We start from the raw sequence: 18,189 nt of genomic DNA, 5'->3' as shown, positions 1-18,189 counted from the left end.
ACCCGGCTCTCAGGGATCCCCTGGCTCCAGAGCGCTGTAGCCCCAGGCTGTCTCCGTATTTCACTTCTCGAACTTCATTTCCTAGACACTGATTTGGTAGTGATGTGTCCTTGTTGACGAACCTTCCACGGTTGCATTCCGAGCGTCTTGGTGGGACATGCAACATCCAGCACAATTGGCTGTGGGCTTTTTGCCCCCAGTGCCTAACACACCACTCCCCCCCGCCACCGCCCCAACCCTTCCAACTGGTTGTTCCTCCCTTGAAGCCAGGGCAGTCTGTCTACATCAGTTTACTCAGTTTCCCCGGGCTCACTCTATAGGCTTCTGTTGCTCTGTTTTATAGTTTCCACTGTCCTAGACACCTTTCTTGTCATATTTTACCTAATGAAGTACCAAAGTACCATTTGGCCTTTAAGATCCTGCCCCTGTGACTGTTGGGTGAAGCCTTTACCAAGTCCTCAGCCTCCAGCTTGCACCTTCCTCAGCCTGTGCTTCCACAGCAATTACCACTCGCGATTGGGAGTTCCTGTTGCATAAGTCTTTGTTGCCTACTAAATTCTAGGATCCACCGTGTCTCAACTACACCTGAATTCTATAGTTTTGTAGAGTGTGAAGTCGTTTTTCGCTAAATATTTTGAGTCAATGAAAAAATGAACATTCTGTAGACAAACAGGCATGAGCTTTTGCATGTTGGAAGTAGGAGGAGTTACGTCATCTGTGTATATGGGGCTATAGGAAGAGAACCTGCCTCCTGCCTCGTTCATTCTGCAGCTGCCCTGGCGGTAAGGTAGCCACCCGCCACCTGTGACTAGTGAGCGCTTGAAATACGGCTAGTCCAGACTGAACGTGAACAGAAGTTACAGGAGTTTGAAGACTTAGAATGAGAAAAAGAATAAAAGATCTCAATAATTTTAATATGGATCACATGTTGTGATGATAATATTTCAGGGTATATTCCGTTAAACCAAGTGTGCTATTACAATTACCTGGTTCTTTTTACTTTTGTTTTTAAAGGTTTTATTTATTTTAGAGAGAGAGCAGGGGAGGGAGCAGAGGGACAAGCAGACTCTGTGCTGAGCTCAGGGCCTGTTGTGAGGCTCGACCCACGACCCTGAGATCATAACCTGAGCTGAAATCGAGTCTGGTGCTTAACCGACTAACCCACCCAGGCACCCCTTTTTCCTTCTTTAATAGGCCACCAAAAAATGTTTAAATTAAATTTGAGGCCTGCTCTTTCTTTCTTTCTTTCTTTCTTTCTTTCTTTCTTTCTTTCTTTCTTTCTCTCTCTCTCTCTTTCTTCCTCCCTCCCTCTTTCTTTCTTTCTTTCTTTCTTTCTTTCTTTCTTTTTTTTCTTTCTTTCTTTTCTTTCTTTTCTTTCTTTCTTTCTTTTCTTTCTTTCTTCTTTCTTTCTTTTTTAAGATTTTATTTATTTATTCATGGGAGGCAGAGACCCAGGCAGAGGGAGAGGGAGGCAGAGACCCAGGCAGAGGGAGAGGGAGGCAGAGACCCAGGCAGAGGGAGAAGCAGGCTCCATGCTGGGAGCCCGATGCAGGACTCGATCCCAGGACTCCAGGACCGCGCCCTGGGCCAAAGGCAGGCGCTAAACCACTGAGCCACCTAGGGATCCCCCTACCTTTTATTTCACATGGATAGCAATGTTGTAAAATAATTTGTGTCACATTCAAAGTAATACAAGGGAGGTTTCTTACCACGTTCCAATTGTGCTTTCTAAGATTTAGTCAATTATTTAATGTTTACAGTCAAATTTTCAATCATTATGAGTTATTTAGTTAAAAATAAGATGACTTGTGGGTACGTGATTGGCTTCGTTGGTAGAACACGTGACTCGATCTCAGGGATTTGAGTTTAAGCCCCATGTTGTGCATAGAGCTTATGTCAAAAAAAAAATCATTTATTTGAAGATACCACCACCAAACTCAGTTTTCAGGTTATAGTGTCTTTTGAGAGGGTTCTCTTGATTCTTTAGTGAACTGCCAAGCAAAATCTTAGGGACTTTACCAAATTTCAGCTATATACGAATGTCACCTATCTATACAAACTCAATGCCTTTTTTTTTTTTTTTGACCATTGTTTATACAGTGATAATAAATGGAAAGTGAAAAATTTTATTATAAAATTTGCACTCCACATCCTCATCTCTACTGCCAGCGTAGTTTCTCACTACTTGTGCTGGGTCAAAACCCTATGCGTTGCGTACTGTCATTAATACCTTCTGCCTAATTAATTCTTCAGCATTTAAAGCTTAAGGATTCTATAAAGTTTTTTTTTTTTAAACTTGAGATGCTTAAAGCAGTTGTTTTTCTGATTTTCTGCAGTCACAAAGTACTTTTTCCAGTGCGTTCTTAAATGGATTTCAAATCAAATCAAAGTGAAGCCTCTAAGGTTGAGGGGTGAGTGGGGGACGTCGAGAGGCCCTTCCTCACCGCCTCAGTTGGCCCTGCTTTGGAAAATGGAACACTACAGCAAAGTGGCAGGTTCAATTAAAGCTGTGTATGTGCAAAATCAGTGTGAACAGATTAGAGTTACATAATTCTTAAAATTGAAATAGACTTGAGGTATTATTCTTCATGATGTAGAGTGACTTGTCTGTGACGCTCACATAAAGAACGGCAGAGCTGGAGTTGGACCAACTTCTGTCTTCCAGTAGAATCTTCTTTCCTGAACTATCCTATGATGATAATCTAAGAAATATTCTTTCTTGGAACATTGCTATGGCCTAGGAGTGATGACATCCCTTCAGGGGGGCAGTAAGAGCCTCTGGGCGTAAGATGAAGTGTGTGTACACGCTCACACACACGCTACGATTCGTGGAGCCGTGTCCCAAAGTGAGGGGTGAGTGAATGCTCAGGACGTAGCCAGGGAACGTGTTTCTCCTCTCCACTCTCTTCATAGCTTATTGCAAGTCACTGATTAGGGTTTAAAATGGCACGATGAATTATGCAGAAGCTGTTTCTGCAGGAGGGGCTGTCTTGCAGCCCTAATGCGGTGCAGATGGAAAGATCTTCTTTTAATCATTGTTCTCACGGTACTTGGAAGCTTTTTGAGGAATAAGCAGTCAGAAGTGGAAGTGAATGGCCTTCAACAGTGAATGAATTCCTTCTGCAGAGAGGAACTGAAACGTATTTATGATGCAGATGGTTGCTCTGTGTTTGAAGGCTCATCCTTGTCATCTGATATTCATGCTTAGAAGCAGAATGTATCCTGAAATACTTGGTTTTAGATGGTTCCACCTGAGAAATTACTTCTGCTCAGGCTGGCCCAACATATATTATTATTTCCCTTCAAAAGTGGTTACGAGTATTTAAATGCCAGTTCGCTCCAATCATGAAAATATGCAAATTACCTTTCTCTCTCCCTCTCTTTCTGATCCTTAGTTACTACTAAAGAGACTGAATTAGTTAGCATTCCCTTACTTTTATTAGCATAATATTAATGCAAATGATCAGCAAAGGCTTTTTAAAAAAGAAAGCAGAGCCATGGAAAGCAATTAATAACAGTGCTCACTTGCCTCGGCCAGGAAGAGAAAACATTTATGATTAGGTTTCCAACTCTGGTATCTGTGCCAAGGACCACCCACATGGGCCTAAAAGGGGTCTTGTTTCTAAAATCAACATCAGCTTGGGGGTTTCAGTTGCAGGGCAAGAAGCCAATCTGAAAAAGGCCGAAAGGGAAATTTTTAGGAGGATATGCAGTTACCTGTAGGTAGGTCTTCACGATTCAGATGCTCTTTAAGCGTGCGTGCTATAGGGTGTATTTCTAAGATGTTGATGTTTAAGCTATAGGCGGAGAAAGTAAAGGAATGGTATTCATGGGCCACCCCAATGTATGTAGATGTAGGAAGGACTAAAAACTGTTCCCAACAAAGGGGTTAATATAAAGAGGACACTGATTAATTCTTTATTTGCTCAGAGGAAATGGGCTTAAGTTGGAAGTAAATTTGAATCAAATAACAGGAAGACATGGTTGGCTCTGGGGAGAGCTTTATAGAATTAGAATGAGGTATAGCAAGAGACTGGAATCTCCCTGCCTACCTACTCTCACTGTGCTGCAGCAATTTCTTAACACTTTTTTGGCATCTGTGTGTTTGTCTTTGTTTAACTAGAAGTGAGCCCTGCAAGCACCTGCTGCTGCCCTCCTCAGAGCACGGGGCTGACGCTGCCTTGTATTGTTATTTTTCCACATGTTTTATCTGCACTGATAGGACATGTGTACTCTCCAGGATCAGAGGTGAAGTCTTGTGTTTCTTTGGACACCCACAGGTTTAGGACCTTACAGTTAATGTGGAGTCGGTATTTGTTGACTGAATGTGTGAATCACAGTGATGCGATCTGTTTATTATTAATAAACAAGAACCCAAGCTCTAGAGCATCATTCCACCAAAACACTGGGGTATTGACTTCATTCCAGTCGCACTGTTCTTTTTAGTATCTACTACTTGAAATGGAAAATATATTTCATTGTGTGGATTAATTTCATGATTAAATCATAATCACAGTTTTTAAGAAATAAAGCTTAAATACAGAATTCTGACTGAGATCCATAATGAAGGAAGACCAATGAATAAATGTACGCATTGTTGTTCAGTGGAACTTTTTATTCATAAAGCTCTCGGATTAAGAAATTAACATTCTTGTATTAGAGTGGTTGGCATATGCTTAGAGCTTCACAAGTAATTCTTTTAAAAGCTACGCATTTTACTTCATGGAACCTGCTTCAGCAGATAAGTCTATTATGAGGTGGGAAACACCCTTCCTTTTTTTAAAGATTTATATATTTTTAGAGAGAGAACGTGTGCACAAGTAGGAGGGGGGAGGGAGAGAGAATCTCCAGCACACTCCGTTCTGAGTGCAGAGCTTGACATGGGGCCATATCTCATGACCCTGATATCATGACCTGAGCCCAAACCAAGAGTCGGTTTCCCTGAAACTGTCACCCAGGCGCCCCAAGGTAGGACTCCTTAGTAGTTGGCCCTCAAACAACAGTGGGGGGGGAAAAAAAGGCAAAGGAAACAAAGAACCAGAAAACAATTCTGAGTCGTGAATCTTCCCTGTAAATTATGTGACAACTTGAGTCTCTGAAGACTAACCCTGTTAAGATAGTAAGGAAGCTCGTCTTGGATGCCATCGCTCATCCTCACTGTTTTGGTGAACACGGCACAGAAACCGCCTTCTGCCCCGGTGGGACCCACACCCTCTTAATCCTTTCATAGTTTCCCTTTAGAACCTACTCAGACTCTGTCCTGGTCTCTAGAGGCTCTTTTCTCTGTTCTGTAGCCTATTGGCCAATCTTGTCCACTCTTAGTCTCCTAAGAGACTATGGTTGGTTCTTCTACTCTCTCTTTTCTGGCAAGGAGGGTCATCGGTACAAGACCTAGCTGGGATGTGAGGTCCTGGGAGCCTGGGCCAGTGCAGATTGCAGGGCTCCTGAAGGTGATCCAGCAGCTGGCCTTTTGGAAAAAAAAGCAGAAATCAATCAACCTGGATGGTTTCTTTGTGGGGAATGTGTGCAGAAAGGAGAATCCAGGTGTCGAACGATGGGGACAGGAGAGGAGAGCAGGAGAGATGGCAACGGGAGACCAGAGCTGAGAATCCTTGAGCTGAACGTTGATTTAGTACCAGTTCTCTACAGAGTGCCAGCAGCCCTGGCCATGTCCAGGAAGGGAACTCTCAAGGGCATCAGCTTCTGGTGGACTTCCTGGCCTGTTCCAAACTCCCATGTGAAATGACATTTTAGACCCAGATGCCATATTGCTTTTGGTCAAGTGGGCATTTTGCCACCCACGTGAGCAGCAAGTAAACAGTAGGCCAGCATGAGCCTGGTGACAGCGGGAGACTCTGACAGTGCCTTGTTCATATACTTCCAGTTTGGAGGACTTAATCCTCCGAGAATTTGATGTGCCTGTGGGGGGCATTTGTACTGGAGCTCAGCATGCCCATAATTCCGCTGGAGGATGTGATAAGGCTAGGAATAGCTTTAGTCATGTTTTCTTCTTCTTTTTTTTTTTTTTTTCTTTGCCTTCTGCATTCCCTCCCAGGGTTCCCTTCATTTCTTCCCATAAAACCCTTAACCCATCCCTCATGGTCACATCAGGTTAATATAAAGAGGACACTGATTATGCCCCCTGAGCCCTGTTCCTGAACTCCAAACAGAGCTCAGTGGCTTTTATTGAAAATACATATGGTGGTGGGATTTTTCTTTTGTTTTGTTTCCCTTCAAATGTTAGGCTTACAGTCTGTTGCCCCGCCCCCCCCCCCCGAAGTATTTTACAATTAGAAATGACCTTGAGTTCCCCGTGTTCTTATTTTTAGTGTATCGTTTGAGTCTAACCTGCATTCACGTATCTTGTGTTGGGTCAGCTGAGATTCTAAAACATACTAGGGAAAAAAGAGGTCTTAGATAATCTCATTTAAAGAGAAAGAAATTGCTCTCCAATAGTCACATATTCTACTTTGTAACTGAAGAGCGGAAGAGACATGCTGTGAAAACATAACAGATGAATTGTTTCTAAGCTTGGCTAAATTATTTGATTAGCTGAAAATTATTTCTCCACCCCCTCTATCTCCTCGGCAGAGCTGACTTTCAGCACCTGGCTTATAAAAACACTTCCTGGCCTTCAGTACTTATGGGTGGAACGTTATGGTATTTGAAGGTCATTTGGAGCTCTCCATAAAATCACACTTTGCAGCCGAAGCGGAGCAGGTTTCTTCTTTCTTATCCCAGTAGTTGTCATGCTGCTGCTGCTGCTGCTGTTTTCAGTTGTTTCATTACTATTCGTTAGTGTCCTTTTGAAATAATGTATGAATATCCTCTTCCTATTTATTGTATGGAGCATAAACACGGAGATCCTTCCACTTTGAACGTGTTCTTCCGGTGTCTGTGGCCTTTCTTCTGCGGGCTGGTGGAAGGTGGATGCATACTTCCGTGGCCCCCTGACACATGAGGTGATCTCTCAACCTTATGTCAGCAAATAATCACAACGGGGCGCCTGGGTGGCTGAATCCATGAAGTGTCCAACTCTTGATTTCTGCTCAGGTCATGATCTCAGGGTCATGAGAGTGCGCCTTGCCTCCGGCCCTGTGCCAGGCGTGGAACGGCTTGACGTTCTCTCCCTGTGCATCTGCCCCCACCTGGGCTCATGCTCCTGTTTTCTCTCTCTCTCAATAAATAAATAAATAAATAAATAATAAATAATCAGAAAGAGGCAAGAAGAGTTTAATAATAATGCCCACATTTCTTCCAGATTATGCCAATGTCTTTAATTATTATCAAAAGGGCTTTCTTTTTTTTTTTTTTTTTTAAATCCAACTATGCCTTGCGCCCCTGTTTTTATTAGCATAGGAAAGTCGATGTGAATATGTATGTGAAAGTCTTACGGAGGGCAAGAGGTCTGCCCACGGGCAGTAAGTAAAACCAGTATCCTATCCAGTACTATTAAACTAAAAGATATTAGTGTTCACAGTCTGGTGTTGTATTAACAGAGATTTCGTTATTACCTGTCCGAGGAGAGGCATCCTGTATCAATAGCAGCCTCCTCCATGACATGGCCCGCCCTCCCCGGGGCCCCAGGGCTCTGTGCTCCGGCACCTGCACCTGACCTGCAGGGGGGTGGGGTCGGCGTGGGGGACACTGTCCCCAGGGGACAGAAGGGCCCGGGTGCTCGCGGCCCTCTGCTGCTTCCGTTTGTTTTGTTGTTGTTTTGAGTCTTTAACTTTTTTTAAACCGAGAGAACACAGAGGGAGGAGCGGAGCAAGTTGACCTGGGAGCTCCCCAACCTCTTCCAGCCGCGGTCCAAGGACAGGTGTCCCCGCTCCGCGCCTCCCGCGCTGGGATTGATGTGGCCTGATTGCCGATCGTGACTTTCCCTGCATAGTGTCCGGTCACCTGGAATCGTGAATTATAGAGCCCGTCGTCAGCGCCACTCTTGGTTTTGCTACGTGCAATGCAAACTGAGGAAGATCCGGGCGTCTGATGAAAAAAAAAAAGTAAATTCTACGCTTTCTAGTCTATTTGGTATAATAAAATGACTACTGAAGAAGAAGTGAGGACACTAATCTTGGTTCTACCAAGACTCTGGGAAAATTCAACCCTTGGGCCTCATTACCTCATCTAGAAAATGATAGGATAGCTTTGAGTCCCTAGGGTCCAAAACCCTTCTAAAGTGCCTGCTTCGGTAAATATGGCTTTATCTAAAATACACTTGGTCATTATGGTTGAGGGTGAGTTATGGCGTAAGAACTTATTTGGGGATTTTTTTTTTCCTTTGGTGCATTACAAACAGAACAAGAAAGAAAACAAAAATAGTCTTATTCCGTTTGTCTCCCAACCCACTGGGCTTCTTTCTGTGCACCGGAAGTGAACTTTGGGATAAGGAGCATGCCAGAAAGTGTAGCTCTTTTAGAGAGGATCTTGTGAAAAAAATAGAGCAAGACCAAATCCCAGCATCCAAAGGACTTCAAGAAAGCAGACTTTAGTCCACACAGGTGCCTCTAGAAGGTGCAGAATGAGCGACACACTGATGCGTATAGCAGCAGGACTCTTGACAGGGTGAGGTCCAGAAGGTAGAGATTGGACCACATAGGTAAATTTGAGTTCAAAGATAAGGTCCTCATTCCAAGTAAATTTGCCTTAAGATGGTTGAAGAAGAGAGGTATGCATGAGAAAGGAGTGTTAAGGAAAATGCGCATTTTCAAATACCCTGGTCCACAGGGGGGCTCAGCCTCTTATACATGATAAATAAAAGCAAATGATGAAAGACATTGGCAAGGCAAGGGTTTTAGAATGACGTTCTATCCTTTGTCATTGAAGTATAAATTAAATATGGTTATATCATTGGAACAAGTCCCAGTTTTGATGAAAGGCTGTAAAACTAAACTAAAATAAACAAAGAAGTAGGTCAAGAGTCACCGGGAAGGCATGGCTGTGTCTTTCAGTAAGGCTTTCTGGAGCGTTGCCCGTAGAATTGAGAAGGGCTTTTTGAGATCCATTAGGTGTTGTTTTTGAGAAATCCTAGAACAGTGGTTTTCAAAGTGTTGTCCTGGCACACCTGCGGGGGAGGGGAGGCTGTCTCAAGACCCTTTTAGGAGTCCAGGAGATCACAACTGTTTTCATAGGAACACAAAGACGTTATTGGCCTTTTTCAGTCTCATTCTCTCATGAGAACACAGCAGAGTTTCCCAGAGACGACACGATGTGCAGTATCATAAAAGATTGAATGCAGAGGCAGATGTGAGAACCCACATGTCTTCTATTAGGCCAGGCTTTAAAGACAGTTTCAAAAAATGTAAAACAATGCTACTCATCTCACTACTTTTTTCTTTCTTTTTTTTTGTATGGAAAATAGGTCCCCGCCCCCTCCCCAAAGTATCTTATATTAAGATGTTGATTATTCTTTTTAAATAATTAGTATTTTAATTTTTCTTTCCAATTATAATAGCTAATAGCGTACATATCAATAGATATAACCTACTTAAGCAAAAGCTCTTTGGGAGTCCTTGAAAATTTTTAAGCGCAGAACAGGTCTTGAGAGCAGCATGTTCAAGCATGGCTGTCCTACAGGTCAAGTATTTTTTCTGAACCTTAGAAGAGGCCAAAGGTGACCTTATTCCAGTGTGGGAGGAGCAGTTATTTATAGTTAGCAGTTTTACAGGTCAGAGTGATACTAAGTGGTGTGCCCTCTTGGGGGTTACCCAGGCGGCATTCCTGGAGGCATTCCCGCTTGGTAACTCACAGCACACAAAGCAGTCGAGGCTATTGGTATTTTTCCCATTTTATAGGTAGGAAAAGTCAGAGAAGTCAAATGATTTCTCCAAAATCAAAGAGATAGTTCAGGAGATCCTGAATCGTTTGGTCCTTATGGCACCCAGCCCCAGGTATCTGCATGTCATTTCTCTGCGTTGGTCCTGGGATAAGTCACCCGTCAGCATGTTTCCTTCTAGCAGACCCAGCACCTTCCACCTCCCTGGGAAGAACTGATCGTGTCAGACCAATTTACCGTTCTCTAAGCCAGTATAAGTAAGAGGCATGAATGATACCAGTGCATTTGAGATTCACTGACCAGGGGGAAAACCAGTGAACGGGATAAAATATACCTGGGGAGAATAGGACAAAGCCCCGCTTTTTGTAAACACAGCATAAGAACCTGCTCGCTAGAAGAAGAAGAAGGGATGTTCCCTGAAGGCCCATAAGGGTCTGTGAAGTTACTATTTGCTGATGAGGTTGGCGCCCAGGAGGGCAGGCCCAACCATGACACGGGGGTACGGGGGCACGCGGGCCGCATGGGGGCATGGGCCCACGGAAGCCACTTCTTTCAGAGGACAGGGTCCAGTTCTGTTGTCAGAGCTGTACAAGGTGAGAAATGTGACGGTTCCCGCAGGGCGGCCCTGGGATGACTGGCATGTGGGATTCTGGGGGGCACATAAGAAAAACATAGAACAGTTGTTTGCCGGTGAGTCAGGTGGGATAATTGATAGTTGCCTGGGGGGACAGACCCTGGCGTTTCTTTGATTTCAGCACCGTGTGTTGGCTCGGGTCTTCTGGAAATATAAAATATTTCTGCCGCGTGCGTCATCGTTATGTCTAGCAGATGTTACTTTATGCTCTGAAACCCAATTTGCAGAACGAACGTGGTATCGGATAACACACCCCTCAGAACAGAAGAGAGGGACTGGTTAACTAGCCTCCTCCCGGGACAGTTGTAAGAGGGACCACACTTCCAGCCCTGCCTGCCCGGAGCTCACAAGTAGAGTGTATTCTAAGAAAAGAAGTGACAAAACACATTTATTGATGTAAACTGTAATCGAAAAATGTTCAGCTACGTATTTAGAGAAAATGCAGCATCCACGGATCCATGATGCCGGGGAGGACAGTCAACCACCGAATGGCTGCCTCCTCCCTGCTTCCGTGCTCTGACGTTTAAAAAAAGAAAACCTTTTCTTCCAACATTTACCGATAATCCAAAAAAAGAAAAAAAAAAACACAAAACCCTCCATTCCATGACTCCATATCATCAGGTCATTATAAGAAAAAAAAAAAAACAGACCTATTCAGCTTTGAATCTTATTAAAGTAAAAATATTGAGTCTATTCATTAGCAGTAGGCGATTAGACTTTTGCTTTATGCCTGTTTTGAAAGCAGGGCTTGATATAGAAGGTATTTACGTAACAATGCTGTTGCTCAACGCCCTTATGGTTTTTCTGCACCCGCTATCTTAATGGAAATTTACTGGAAAATTCTTGCCAGAATAAACACATTCCTTCAGAAGTGAAAAGCTTAACGTACTTTAATTCAACTGCACCTCTTTTCTGCAAGCAGATAAGCCAAGGTATTGGGCACCGGTCGTGAGGCCTCCGCAGGACCCTGGCGTCTCCCAGCGCTGGGGGCGCGGGCAGCAGCCCAAGCTGCAGGGCATCCAGGGCACGAGCACGGCCCGGGGCATCTGCACCTTTGCTGAGGAACCCCCCCCCACCCCAACCCTGGGTGTTCTGCAGAAGGCCTTGAAGACTCGAGCCCCGGGCGAGGACAGGCTGCGTGGGTTGGGCTGCTGGTCCAGGCTACAGCCACAGTTCAGGGTTTTGAGGAGAGCGCCTTCTGTTCACATTTTACTTTAAGCATCAGGAGTGTGGACTCCAAAGCGAGAGGCCTGAAGGCAGGGCCAGGGCCAAGGGCAGGGCCACGGAGGACGTGGGATCAGGATGGCTGGCTGCCTCCCCAGGGACGGAGGACGGCTCCTGGCCTTAGGGCGGGGAGGCGACGACCAGTGGACAGTGGAGGCCGGAGGAGGGGAATCATGCAAACCTGCCCGGCCTCCCCCTGCCAGCCCTGCCCCGCACCCACCACGGCCGCCCCGCACTTGCCCGGGAGCCGTTCCGGGCCGTCCACTCGCACGTGCAGCAGCGCTGTTGAAGGGCGAGTGTCCCTGACGAGGGAAACTGGCCCAGCTTATGACGCCAAGGAGTCGGTCGTGCTGTGTTTACTTGTAGCAACAGGCAGTGAAGTGTTGTGACTTGGCACCTGTGTGTTGGAATTGGGGCCCCCGGGTGGCTCAGTGGCTGAGTGGCTGCCTTCGGCCCAGGGCGTGACCCCGGGGTCCCGGGATCCAGTCTGGCTTGGGCTCCCCACAGGGGCCTGCTTCTCCCTTGGCCTGGGTCTGCCTCTCTCTTTGTGTCTCATGAGTAAGTAAATACAATCTTTAAAAAAAAAAAAACAAAAAACGGTTGGAATTAAACTGCTAGGTCAAATTGACCGGACTTTAGTGACCTTCTCCCTTATGTAGTATTACATCCTGCTGTTTGAATGATTACGGGAAAGGCCAGTTTAAATGTGAAAATGTTCACAAACCATTAAAGAATTTACGCTTATGGTATTTTTAAATTTTCTTATGTGTAGTGAGAAAACCAATGTAGCAAAAATATTACCTTCTAACATCCTCCTGGGAGATAAAAGAGCAATTTGAAATTAGAATAACAAAAGACTAGTTCCCCAACCATTGTCCCCACTCAAATTATGTTTTTTTTTGTTTTTGTTTTTTAAAGATTTATTTATTTATTTATGTATTCATGAGAGACACGGGGCGGGGGGGGGGGGGGGCGGAGGGGGGGGCAAAGACACAGGCAGAGGGAGAAGCAGGCTCCATGCAGGGAGCCCGACGTGGTACTCGATCCCAGGACCCCAGGATCACACCCTGGGCAGAAGGCAGTGCTAAACCGCTGAGCCACCTGGACTGTCCTCAAATTATGTTTTCAAAAAATTGAATGTAAAGAGGAAGTGCCATAACCAAAAATTTTCCTTTTTTAAATAATTAGGGTTTTCTCCATTCTATCTCAATATAAAAAATAATAAAACAAAAACTTAGTGTTTCTGTTATCTATGCAATATATATACATACGTAAGCTTATTTATTATAAGGTCTATTAATTCAATGTTAGTAGTAGGTGGGATAGGACATATAAAGAAAAAAATTATGGTTAACCTGAAGTCATACAAAAACCTTCATTTATTCAACTTATTCTTTTCTTCATAGATAATATTTGAGATAAGGGTTTAAGAGGTAATTCCTAGCAATGTATTCAGAATTGCCAATAAATGTTTTTCCCCAGTAACTGAAATTTTACCATATTTTCAAATATATATCATTAATGGGTATGTTTATAAATAAAGGTCAAAAGTTGCCTTCTATAGTAGAGCGTAACAGCAAACTTAATATGCTATTTTTCTATTTATGTTTCGGTTCCAAAAATAAAAATGAAGTTCAAATAGTATCTCATTTATTGATTGCAGATATTTGCTGTATAAGGGCTGAGTTTTGTTTGCAGATATAAATGACAAATATGAGATACTGTCTTAAAGTCTCAATTAACTGATAACCTCTGATAAAGATTTATTTATTTATTTATACATTGTATTTATTTATTAATGAAAGACACAGAGAGAGAGGCAGAGACACAGGCAGAGGGAGAAGCAGGCGGGACTTGATCCCAGGACCCCGGGGTCACACCCTGAGCCAAAGGCAGATGCTCAACCACTGAGCCACCCAGGCGGAGTCCTCATCAAGATTTAATCTGTTGCTTTTTAGGAATAGTTTTAGGTTTAAAAGAAGTCTTGTAATAACTTACATGAAATGGAAAGGAAAAATGGTTTATCACACCACTATTTTTTTTTTTTTTTTTTTTTTTTACTGGTATTTGTTTTTTGACAGTGAAACTCCTTATTCATCCTACAAACATATTATAATCACTGGTATCTCAAGTTAAATAGCTTCAAAACACACATCTCTTTGGTTCTTTTTTAAGGAACTTACAGAGTTTCCAAATTGTTCACTCAGTACTGTGTTGTTTTAGAAATTGTGCTACTTCCTCATGTATTAAAATTAATCATGTTTTCTTTTGACTTTATAGCCGTAAATATGGCCAGTGCACGATGAACCAGGAGATCACCAAAGTCACCGAAAAGCCTCCATTTGACCGATCAGGTTCTCAGGATTCTCTGGATGAACTCTCTATGGAGGACTACTGGACGGAAGTAGAAAATATCAAGAAATCTAGTGAGAACAGACAAGATCAAGAGGTGGTGGTTGTCAATGAGCCTGATGGTAATAACTCACTGAATAAAACTTCTGTCTGTTTGTATCCGTGTTTGTGGGAGATGACTCCCTGGGAAGGAAGAGGACAGCCGCAACAACGAAAATTAAGGATAGGACAACCGAGATAGGATAATGCTCGTTGGCCTTTCAGCTTGAAAAGTACTTGTTGGCGGCGTATTCCTGGATGCAGCTGCCACATTTCGGTAGCATGAGTTAAGTTCACTGAGTCTGAGATGGGGCTAGAACCTTGTTGGCTAGTCTTAGTGTCATGGACTCCTAGGATGAGACGTGATCTTTGAAGTGATCTAACCTTCCTTCTGTGGTAGCCACATGGCTCTTGTGCTCACTGCTTTGCAGTGATGCCGTGTTTCCATGGGTCAGTCAGCTTGAGCTGTCTGGATGTTCTTCATTTTATTGATTTGAAATCTGCCATCATCTACCTTGGACATGGTTTTTGCCTTTTGGAAGAACACAGCAAGGCTACTCTACGTTTATGGGATAACCTTTCAGATGTTTGAGGATGCTTGTCTTGTTCCTCACCGTGTTCTTCTGGAAAGAAAAAATGATTTACCTAAGCCAGTCCTCGTGGTGGTTTTCAGACCTACCTCAGCCCTGGTCTTCTTCGTGCGAGTATACGAGGCTGGATAGCTGGCCTGGGGGTATGGATTTGGACAGTGTAGGATGGCATTAGTGTTTTCAGCCTCCATATTTGCTTCTTTCTTATATTTGGTCCATAATTTGTCTCCAGTTTCTTTCCAGCTATATATACTTCCCCACACTCTGTATTGTTATAGTTGATATTATAGAAGAAACATTTTTTTCCCTTCAAATTAATACTGTCTCTTTCCATCTCATAAATTCAAGAGTCACCAAGTTTTTGATGACCAATTCTGGCATCTATATATTAGCTTCTTTCCCTTCTTCTTCTTATTATTATTATTAAAAATTACATTTAAAAAATTCCAAGTAGGCTCCATGCTCAGAGTGGGCCTTGATCAAGAGTCACATGCTCTGCTGACTGAGCCAGCCAGGTTCCCCATTTTAACTCTCTCTGCCTTGTGCCACCCATAGATTTGTAAGTACGTTTTAGGGATGTCAAATGATCTGGATGCTGAAAGAATAATGACAGTCAGTGCCTCCTGACCCACTAATACTGATCTCCTTCCCAACAGAGGACTTCTTAAGGCAATGACTTGGCCCTGTGCTGTTAAACAGCAGAATCTACGTAGGTTTTTTTCCCCCCTTGCTATGACGTTTTTTGAAAAATCTACCAATAATACTTTAAAGAGAAAAACTGGAGATTTTTCTTAACGTTTCTTAGATTTGCAAGATTAACACAAACTCGTTCTTTTGTTTGGGTCCTCCTTTATTTTGCTCTCATTCTTTCTCACGTTACCAGTAAAATCGGGCTTGCTTGTGATAATCAGCATACGCCCCATATTTCCTGTCTCAGTGTTTCAAGATGGAAGCAGCAGACCATTCCTGCTGAATGAGAAGATACTCGTCAGAAAATAGCGTTCAAGCCTGATCCGTAGCCACGTGTCATTATCTATTTCATAATTTTCCAAGACTAAAATGAGTTTATAGATAGTCGCTCCTAATGTGATTATGGAGAACTGAGAAAGTTCCTAACATGCCCACGTCTGTTCTTTGGCTTTACGCGGTTTGAGGTTCACCCCCACTTTTTAGTGGATCGAGCGACTCTGTTTTCAGATATTGTTTACTTATCGTGTCAATATCTGCTTCTTTTCCCTGAGAAATTGGTTTTCTACACGTATGTGGAGTCCTACCTTAACAGCATTGATAGTAAGGGCAGACTTTTTATGTCAGTAAACAGGTTTTATGGCCCAACATGCAGAGTGCCTGGCACTACTTTATGTTTCTTAAAACCGAGGATATTGATACTAGATTTCTGCCGTCGAGGAACTTACACAATGTGGAAGGATACGCAGGCTCTTCCCATGTGGCCTTCCCTCATGCGGAGCAGCCAGGACAGCTCTGCTCTACATTACGGATGAGAAAACGGAGTAGGCCTGAGGCCAAGTGACTGGTCCAACGTGCCGGGGCTGTCAAGGAAGAGAAATGAAGTGTTGACGAAGGGTTTTTGGGTCTCAAGTCATCGGTCTTTCACTTTCCTCTATAAACTTACTGCTTGGAGGGAACCGATTCTTGTTATCTTTCTGTTTTTCTGTAATGTTCATAGAACTTAAACAATATTTGCCTTACTGTTTACTTTGTACTTTTAGCGTTTTGAATTGATATTATATAATTAATTTCCTATAATAAAATTTTTTTAATTGTAGAAAACACGAAAGGGGGTTGAAAACTTAATTTGCAGTTGGTTAGTTCTTGATGCCTGGATGCTCTTTATCCTTTGCCATACTCCATGGCAGCTACGGTGAACGGAGAAAACAAGCCTTTCCATCAGTTAGTGTTGGACTCTGAGGCACAGATGAAGTTAAGCCAAGAAACGGGTCTTTAAGTCCAGTGTTAACTTCCTTCTGTAACTTGATGGAAGTAAGTTATCTTTTCGTTGCTTGCTCATCTCGAGAAAGGGAGCAGTACTATCTTCCCCTAGTTAACCTGCAGGGACGACGTTATCGAGGTTAATCACATGTGCAGTCATTTAAAGTTTTTAATTGCATTTATATGAAATGGATCTAAAATTTGATATCTTTGTGGCTGGAGTTTATGGCAGTTGTCCAAGTTTCAGATAATGACTTAGCATGGCAGTTTGATTTCGGTAGAAGAATGTCAGTAAGCGTGTTTGAAACGCTGGAAAAAAAATGCAAAAGTTTTCATATTTTGTGATCTTTCAACTCCATTTTTCTCTACTGTTTCAGAGGGAGAACTGGAAGAGGAATGGCTCAAGGAGGCTGGTTTGTCCAATCTCTTTGGAGAATCTGCTGGAGATCCCCAAGAAAGCATGGTGTTTTTGTCAACATTGACCCGGACCCAGGCAGCAGCTGTTCAGAAACGGGTAGAGACAGTCTCCCAGACCTTGAGGAAAAAAAACAAACAGTACCAGATTCCTGACGTCAGAGATATATTTGCTCAACAGAGAGAGTCCAAAGAAAAAGTAGGTTTTCTTCTTTTTTTGATGTTAAAGCAACGGAATGATTGCCTTGAATTGAGTGGACCAATCCAGCTTATTAATTCAGATCATTAAAATCCCAACGAGCAGTTGTATACCAGCCACTAAAGCCCGGTGCTGGCAGGGATCCAGACAGACCCAGTCCCTGTCCTTCTAGAACCTACACCGCAGGGGCAGAAAATAAAACAAGTTAGAATTCAGTGTGATAATCTCTGTGTTAGGTTTCCTTGCAGCGTTAGGCATGGCCCTGACCCTCAGAACATGTGACTCCCAGTTGTTACTTACAGAAAAGTGGGAGGTAAGAGATTCTTCATTTATTAACTTCTGCAGGAATATTCGCTTTTCCTGAGGCTCATTTGGGGATGAATCAAAGTAGGAGTGAGATGAGGGAGCTAGCCGCAGTATAATTAGAAAGCAGGAACCCTGAAATATGAAATAACTTCCCCTTTGTGTCTAGTGCTTAACACAGTGCCTAGCACATAGAAGATTTGAGTAAATATTTGTCAAGATGATTAATTAATTATGAAAGCTGTTGGAATCTGGGAGAGATGGTGAGACTGGAGGAACAAGGATAGCAGGGTAGGCATGGTGAAAGTGAGAGACCTCTGCGGCCTCGAACACCCCCGTGGTGGGCTGCTTGTTACTCATCCATGAGGACAGAAGGAGCTTGCGCAAAAGGTAGATTAATATGGTCTCTTCCTCTATCAGGAAGATCTTGCTTCTAAAAAAAAAAAGTTGGCTGAACTAAATGGCATTCTTAGGGTTAAAGTTGATTTACATTCTGGATTATTCTCAGGTGTACTGAGTAGTCCTGGCCTAGAAGGCCCAGGAGGGTTGCTGGGACGAGAACAAACCAACGGAATCCTGAACAGTGACGACGGTAGTGATAATCACTGCCACCACTGATGAACGCTTACTGTGCTAACTACTTTCCCTGCGTTATCTCATTTAATCCTTGCAGCTGTCCTATGAGTGAGGAGGTATTACCGTTTCCATT

General features: G+C 43.3%; 1 protein-coding gene across 3 annotated transcripts in view; it reads left to right on the top strand.

Annotated features, from left to right (window-relative positions):
• Positions 1-18,189, top strand: part of ARHGAP18 (Rho GTPase activating protein 18) — a 119,880-nt gene that overhangs the window by 47,484 nt on the left and 54,207 nt on the right. For all 3 annotated transcript variants that reach the window (XR_012034515.1, XM_072833786.1, XM_072833800.1), the window contains 2 exons: positions 13,914-14,107; positions 16,942-17,177. Coding sequence is in view for 2 of the 3 variants with exons in the window: in XM_072833786.1 (XP_072689887.1) it covers positions 13,914-14,107; positions 16,942-17,177 (430 nt within the window). In the remaining variant the exon portion in view is untranslated. The remainder of the gene's footprint in view (positions 1-13,913; positions 14,108-16,941; positions 17,178-18,189) is intronic.

The sequence above is a fragment of the Canis lupus genome, chromosome 1 (genome assembly GCF_048164855.1).
Source record: "Canis lupus baileyi chromosome 1, mCanLup2.hap1, whole genome shotgun sequence".
NCBI classification, from domain to species: Eukaryota; Metazoa; Chordata; class Mammalia; order Carnivora; family Canidae; genus Canis; species Canis lupus.
This window is presented reverse-complemented; position numbering and strand designations above follow the sequence as displayed.